This window comes from Fulmarus glacialis, unplaced genomic scaffold (assembly GCF_000690835.1).
Source record: "Fulmarus glacialis isolate BGI_N327 unplaced genomic scaffold, ASM69083v1 scaffold36043, whole genome shotgun sequence".
Taxonomy (NCBI): domain Eukaryota; kingdom Metazoa; phylum Chordata; class Aves; order Procellariiformes; family Procellariidae; genus Fulmarus; species Fulmarus glacialis.
The window spans coordinates 3,126-11,121 of NW_009205449.1; the positions used below are offsets into that span (position 1 = coordinate 3,126).

Genomic DNA, 7,996 nt, shown 5'->3' on the forward strand with positions numbered 1-7,996 from the left:
GGGGCCAAAGGGACTGTTGGTCTCACCCAGTAGTGTTTCTTAATCGTTCTGTCTTCATATTGCGTAGCTTCCTTCAAACCGACTGTTCTCAGCAGACATCATGCAGACTGTGGATCAGTACTGAATTTGATCTCAGGCTTGACTGTGATCCCTTATTATATTGCTTGCTTTCCCGCAGGCTCTGGACCAAGTTAACTTGAACAGTGAAGGCCTTTCCCTCTCCATTGAGGAACAAATTAGTGCTTTGACCCTCTCTGAGCTCCAGACTCCTGATTCCAAGTCAACAGTCTACCTCAATGGCACAGCTTTTAAAACAGATATCTTTGAAATCACCAGGGAGAGCACCAAGGTATTCTGGTTTTGGTTTTCTTACCTTCCCTGAGAAGCTTGGATTTCAGCACTTTGCCTTTAAATTGTTAATGAATTGTCACACCTTGGTAATTGCAGCTCAGGCTAAGTTGGCAATTTAGATGAAATCAGGTGAGTATATTGATAGTCTGCTGAGCTTCAACTTATCAGGTGTTGATGGGTACTTCTAATAAAGCTGTGAGAATTTGACTGTACTGATAAACTGTTAGTGAAAATCTTGAGCACTGGATTCACAGAAGTTTAGAAAAGCATGCATGTGAGAGCATGGTGCTTGTGAAGAGCTAGAAAAAATGGGATGGCGGCAAGAGGAAAGGTGGCAATAACTTGGGTTCTCCCAGGAAGGTTGGAATCTATAAAACATGTCTGTGTGATTTGATTTCTTAACCCTGTTTTCCATGGTGGGAGCGTTCTTACTAATGACTGTTAAGATATCTTGAAAGTCTGAGCACGGAAGAAATTCCAGTTGAAGAGCTATTTTGATCACTTCCTATTTTAGTGAAGAATAGCCAAGCATGAGCTGGGTTATGACAGCAAGCAGACTAACTTTTTTTTTCCCCCCTGCAGATAGCTCACCTCTTGGCTGAACTGAAAACTATACAGAGTCACTCAGAGTTTCAGAAGAGGTTAGTAACCATGTCCTTTTCTTTGGTCATAGTGATTGAGAGAAGCATGTCTCTTGACAGCAGCAGAAATAGTTTAAAACAATTGAATACAAAACTTTGAGTATGATGAAACAGTGGCAGTACTCCAGTAGTTGAAAGCTGATTGTAAGAAAAAATCTAAGACAAAAAAGGGTAGTTTAAGAAGTAGGTAAGTGTAAATACAGGGGAATGTGTGAGGAATCTCAGGCCTTGAGGCCCAGGAGGACTCTTCTTTTCTCCAAAAATGGAATTGGGAAGAATTTGGTTGTGCTAGGAAATGTTTGCCCTCAGCTCTGCAACCCACCCCCACCAAAAAAGTGGGGGAATAAAGTAGTGGTTAAAACTGAACCTGTTTGAGATAAAGGAATAGATTGATCAGAGGACCTAAGTGTTGCTGAAGTTCTGCAGCTCTCACTATGCAAGTTCTGTATGTCTTTGCACTGCACCAGACTGCAGTGTTATAGGATTTTCTGTGTGGTTTTGTTAAACAGTGTAGAATGCACTTACAGGTGTGTGGCTGCAAAGTAGTTACAGCTGTGTTGTTATGTTGAAGGTGGGTTGGAAGGGGAAGTCCTGTTCTTGGGCAACTCCAGAGTTGAACCATATGTAGAAAGCTTTTTTGCAAAATCTTTTCCAAAAAGCATTCCCATCATAAGAATGGGAACACCAACATTACTTTTGCTCCCTTCCAAAAGCTATCAAACAAATTATTGCCTCCCAAACTGTTTAATCCAAAAAGTGTGAGGAGTGAGAGACTCAGGGAAATTCAAGTTTGGTGTTGCTATTGATTCATTTTGCAGAAAAAGCTCAGAATTGTGATTGGTAGGTGGCAATGTAAAATCCAAAAATAGAGGTGAAAGTTATAGACTTAATTTGTCTGAAGTTTGTTGGATATTAGCCTTCCACAGCAGATTCTCCCACTTACACCTATAGATGAATCTATTTCTGAATTGGGAGGGGACTTGGCTCCAGTTTGCAATGGGGAAGAGTGCATGAATCATTGTCTCCTCTTGGGTGAGACACTGCAATAACCAAACTGTTACAGTACACACATAACTTGTTCTAAACACCCTTTTCTGTCCCCAGTGTTATTGTCTCTCAGTGGACGAGTATGTTGAAAGTTGTGGCTGTGCACCTCCAGCGACTAGGGCTGAAGTATGCAACAGTGGATGGCTCTGTCAATCCTAAACAAAGAATGGATGTTGTGGAAGAGTTCAACAACAATCCCAAAGGGCCTCAGGTATGCAGTCAGGGCAGGGAAACAGTTACTAGCACTGCTCTGAGCAGCTGTGATAGCTGACTTCATGATTCCATTTACTGGCACCACTTTTATTTGGACCTGTAGGTGCCAAGACCAGCAGGGAAAAAATGTATCTTATAATGGGCAGCAGCAGCTGCTAAAAAGCTCCTTTTGATGTTAACCTTCTCTACAGAGATCATCTTGCTCCAAAACTAGTTCAAAAGTTGTCCAAATCTTCAGTGTGTTCAAAGATGTTTTTGCCACAGACTATTGTGGAAGATAAGGGGCCAGTTAGCTCTACTCAGAGCAGGTTGGTTGTTTCCAGCTCATGTCGCTGTGTTGGAAGATCTCTTTTCCTTTATATCACCTGCTTGCCAAGGAACCTGTAAGACTTTCTTATTGTTTTCCAGCGCACCAGATACTTTGTGCCAAACTAATCCTTTTGAGAAGAGAGAATGACAGCTGAATGTTTGAATGAGGCTAAAATTAACAAGAGCTTATCTCACCCTGGTATAAGGATAGGAAGATTGGGCTTGGGGTGAGAGAAGTCAGTGTTGCACACTTCCAAAATAAGGTGACCTCCTGTGACTTCTATCATTTTTGAGGTGTCTTTTTTTTGAATACTGATTAACTACAGTTTTGGCTTTTCTAGTTTCTAGTCTGAAATTTTGGCTAAGGCAAGGAAGTTTGCCAGGTGACTAAAGAAGTCTGAATCCAAATTCATTGTTCATAGTGGTACACTTTCATCTGAACGTTGACGTTCCTGTGATTGAGGCAGGACAGGCTGTCTCCTCTGAGGATGGATCTGTGACTGGAAGGCGAGAATGTGGTGCATTAGCTTGTTTTCTTTGCTGGATTTCTTGAACTAGCTGCTATGTACAAAATAGGTATTTCTCCTTCTAGCTTTGAACTTAAAGAAAGGAAGATTTCTGCCAGCTATATGAATAGCTGACCCCTTAAACAAGATCAGGGTTTTAAGGTACCATACCATGAAATTGAGTAGTAAATATATATAGCAATTGTCTCTGTCCTTAATCGAGTTTTCCTGCTACAAGAAATCTTCTCTAAATTGACCATCTGCTATATCCCCTTTCCTCCCCAGCTACTCATCTTTTTCTAAATATCAGGTTATGTGGAAACAAAGTGAAAGGAGTGGCAGGCCATTTCAGTCTAGTTGCCTGTGTTTAAGTAATCATTACTGTTAATTCAGAATTGGTGCTGATTGCTCCCATTGTTGGCAACAGGCTGCCATCAGAGAGGCGGCTGATTTGAGTGGGGACCCGGAGAGAGCCTGAACTTTTCAGTCCTTTCTCTAGTCTGTAAAAACTAGGGGTAATATATATGGAATGTTAGGCTGGCCTCTCTGAGCCATAACTTCCATGTCCATGCTTCTATGCCTTATCAAGTAGCATCTGGCAAGCTCCCAAATACATAATAAATATACACATGTAGTATAAATATGATAAACAGATCCTTCAGTTCAAATTAATATGTGGAGTATATGAAGCTTTCATTTTCTGGAAACAGGCTCCCTAATTTAACTCCCTTTTGGCCTTTGAAGGTAATGTTGGTCTCATTGCTGGCTGGAGGCGTTGGCCTGAACTTGACTGGAGGAAACCACCTCTTTCTCCTTGACATACACTGGTAAAGAGAAATAAAAGTTCCATCGCAGAGGATGTATGTGGGGCACGCTGTTTTCTTTCTCACCACGTGTATTGTGACTTCTGATACAACTGGGTTAAGAGGGAAGTGTTTAGCTGAGAGTAAGGGCTAATGGTTAGTTTTTGAAAAGTGTTTTTACTACTTCCAAGCCTTCTTCCAAGACACTGATTTGTCAGTCCAGTGCTCACCGCCATGAAATACAGTTCTGTAGGGGTAAAAAAATAGTGGAGCATAACAGCAATCCAAAGAAGCAAGTATGCTGTCTGTATCTCAAAAGGGTACTGGGGACTTGGCAGTCCCTGGCTTAATTTCTTGCAGTAATAAAAATAGTACAGTAATGCCTACAGGGAATTTGTCTTGAAACAAATTGATTGTGTTGAGCACCATCAGTAATCAGGCATAGCTAGTGTACCTTGGGGTTTTACAGGGCTATGAAAATAGTGCATATGAGCTCATAATATTTATGTGGTCTCTCAAAGTCAGAATCACAATTTTTCTAACTAAATGTTGCTCGTGGGAACTTACAAAGCAAACTAATGTGTTTCAATATAAAACTAGCAGCTGAGTAGCAGCATTAAGGAGATGCTTCTACAATATGGAAGTTATGCCAATAAGTATTCCCTGTAACTGTGTGTCAAATGGAACCATTTCTTATGTAAATATTCTTGAGTGAAGGCCTCTTTCAATGAAGTTTGCCTTCCTGCTTCACTCTCCTCACCAGCTACTCAGCTTTCTGTGAGTACTAACTATTGGCCAGAAATACGGGGCTAGATGGAATAGTGATCTAATTCACACAGTTGACTTTGTGTGGCGTTGTAGCACAGTTCTACCACGGCAAAGGGAAATCTGGTTCGGTAAATATTGGTGATCAAGCTAGTAAACCTAAGGTAACCTGGGAGCAGTTTTAGTTCTACAGAGGAAGAAAACAGGGTGCTCTGGAGGCAGACGAATGAGGCAAGCACAGAGGCTTTGATATTTCAGTTATTCCTGAACATAAGCCCTTAAGCTTTCTTTTTTTTTTTTTTCTTGCAGGAATCCTGCTGTTGAGGACCAGGCATGTGACCGCATTTACCGAGTGGGGCAACAGAAGGATGTTGTGATACACAGGTCAGGATTTTCCTTAGCAGTAAATGAGGCTGTTGCTGCTCATGTGCTGTCTGACTTTAGTTGGCGAGACAAGGCCTTGGTTTGAGGCTTGTTTCTTTACTTAAAGCTAGGCACAAGGTCTGATGGTGGGATTGGGGTTTGGGTACCAAGATAAGAGACCACATGAAAATATTTCTATGTGGCACTTGCCTGCACGTTACTGTCCTGACAGCTAGCAGTAGTTCATTGTTTTTCAACCTGTGGTTTAGTGGGAATGTCCTGTTCGTTCCTGAGAACAATTCAGGCACTAAGCCATTTCTCTTCTTTTATTGAGTGGAGATTTTTCACCGTGCTCCCTAAGCCTGGACCTTCCTAATATCACTAACACGAACATACAGAGCACTTCTAATAAGTGGCAAAGTTGGCTTTTAGAAAAAGCATCTGTAATTCTAAGTACTAAAAGGCTAGCTTAGTTATTGTAAATGCACAGCAAATTCAAAGCAACTGGAATCTAAAATACTATTTAGTGTACAATGCTTTTGGTATAATAGGGGCCATCAGTTATCAAGCAATCACTACAGGATTTTGTCACAGAATTACTATTGCTTCAGATGACCAAAATGGAGGCCTAAGGTGCATCAGACTTTTATGTGAAATGCTATAATATCTGGATATGAGAACAGCCATTTTCTGTGCAAAGGCATATTTTGTCGGTTACATAATAGGCTGTTAATTTTTAAGAGAGACAAGTCTTTGGATATTTACTGGGGAAGTGCTTATATAATGCTGACATTTTTTCCTAGAGGTTGAGATGATGTATCTTTGGTTTTTTTCAGGTTTGTCTGCGAAGGAACAGTAGAAGAAAAGATCGTACAACTCCAGAGGAGGAAGAAAGTTCTCGCCCAGCAGGTGCTGTCGGGCAAAGGGGAGGCCTTCACTAAGCTTACTCTGGCTGACCTCAAAATTCTCTTTGGCATCTAATTATCCTTTACAATACACAATGGAAAGTGATTTTATACCTACAAGAAACTGTGCAGACTTCAACAAAGGACTGCTGTTTAAGGTGGTCACTTATTTTGAACAAATAACTACATTTTTGTAACTGTTCCAGGAGAAGTTACCAACTTCAGGAGTTTGGTTTAGATCGTGTATCCAAAGGTCAATAAAGTTATAAATTAAGCTATTGTTTTAAAACACTTTTGAGTAAATACTAAAAAAAAAAAAATTGGTTGTTTCTTGGTTTCCTACGTATGCTTTTTAGTTAGAAAACTCTTCAGGATAGGAGAAGCACAGGCATAAGTGAAACAAGAACAAGAGACAAGTGTGAGGTAGGAAAGTTCAGAGGTTGAGTGGTGAGGTTGGGTGGGCATGAAGGAAGCAAAAAAAACTTCTGAGCACACTGCTATAAGACGACTGTATAAACTTTAGAATGTATAAGTAACATAATTAAGGAAGGACTTAGAGGAATACTTCATTTTCTCTTTTGTTCCTTAGGAGGACTTTTTACATCTAGGTGAAGAAGCATTTCTCTACCCTGCTCAAAGTAATTATTCAAGCAGGGAAGTAGATTTCTGTTATGTTCCTATGAAACAGAACCTGAATTCCTGGTTGTTGTGGGGGCTTTTTTTCTTCTGAGTATTAATAGTGTAAGGTTTTCTTAGTGCAAGCATTTTAATGTATAGACTATTTAATGTATAGACTATTCTTCCTTAGATGTTCCCGTTTTTTAATAGTGGATGAGTTGCAAGTCCTTGATTAATTGTTTGTATTCTCTCTCCTATCAGAAGTGGTATGTGCAGATGAGTGATGTTTCTAGGCAAGTATTTTTTTATTGGTAGTGCATCTTCCCTGTTTCCATCTCCCTCTGCTGTGTCCCTGGCCATATCCACTGCATATTCTGGTTTTCTATTGATTACACCATTTCTCTGGGATTTGGCACAGTTCCCATAAGTTCCATACCAAATGAGGGCCTTTGAAGAGTTTATTTCTAATGCTAAGTGGTAAAGCATGACAAGTTAAGAGTGCTGATAAGAAACTAAATGTTGGTTCCTGTACGGTCATTCCCCATGGAATAAGGTAGTAGCATTTGGTAGCCTTTTGAGTGAAGGAGAGATCTATCTGCAGATCAGTGGTTCTTGTTAGTACAACAGTGTCCTGGTGGAGTATGATACGGCTGTGTTAGTTGTTTCTCTCACCTGCCTTGACAGGATGTGCAAGTGAAGCTGTGGGATTATTCCAATTTATTGCACGGATATAGGGACTAAGGGGTACAAAAACAGTAATTTGTAATTTTTGTGTGCGTATGTCCATAAATTCAACCATGGTGGAAGTGTCTTGCGCATCTCTCAGAACCAAGGAAGGCTGTGCAACTTGGGTAATTTAACCATAATCTCAGTTTGGGGAACATAGCACACTGCTCATTTGCCTTGCTACGCTGGTTTTCTGGAAAACATATTGGAACATCTGTTCTCTTCCACAAAACAGGAAGCCATGGACTAACTTTCTAAAATTACTTTATTTTGTTACTTTATTTTGGTTTGGATGTTTACGTGAGCAGAACTTGGGTTATAGTTTCTTCTCTGGAGTTCATGTGCACTCTGGTCTGAGCTCCTCTCCCTTTCCTTGGAGCTACTGTTAGCCTAGCAGGTTTCCCTCTAAGGTGTATTACTAAATACAGTTTAAATTGATCTCTTGTACACATTATCCCTTCATTCTGTGTGTCTTCCTTTGGCTGAACGTAACTGTAGTCTCCATGTAGTATAACGGTTAGGTGTATCAGATACTGCCATAGGAATGAATTGCTTTTTCTATTTGTATGAAGTTCTCTCAAGGAAAGGGCTTCAGCCTTTCTTAGGAAACCCAAATAACTGATGGGATATGAAGTGACATTCAGCTTTGTTCAGAGAAATTCTGAAGCTGAAGGACTAGCATGTACTTCTAGATACTGTCTTCTGAAATGGCAAATCAATGCAGCTAAGGGAAGTGTATTTAAGGTCAA

General features: G+C 40.4%; 1 protein-coding gene across 1 annotated transcript in view; it reads left to right on the forward strand.

Moving 5' to 3' along the window:
• Positions 1-6,168, forward strand: part of LOC104075046 (transcription termination factor 2-like) — a 9,286-nt gene extending 3,118 nt beyond the window's left edge. Inside the window, exons 5-10 of the mRNA XM_009575398.1 lie at positions 179-349; positions 934-992; positions 2,097-2,250; positions 3,812-3,894; positions 4,945-5,019; positions 5,835-6,168. Of these exons, the coding sequence (XP_009573693.1) occupies positions 179-349; positions 934-992; positions 2,097-2,250; positions 3,812-3,894; positions 4,945-5,019; positions 5,835-5,979 (687 nt within the window). The 3' untranslated portion in view covers positions 5,980-6,168. The remainder of the gene's footprint in view (positions 1-178; positions 350-933; positions 993-2,096; positions 2,251-3,811; positions 3,895-4,944; positions 5,020-5,834) is intronic.
• The last annotated feature ends 1,828 nt before the right edge of the window (positions 6,169-7,996 follow it).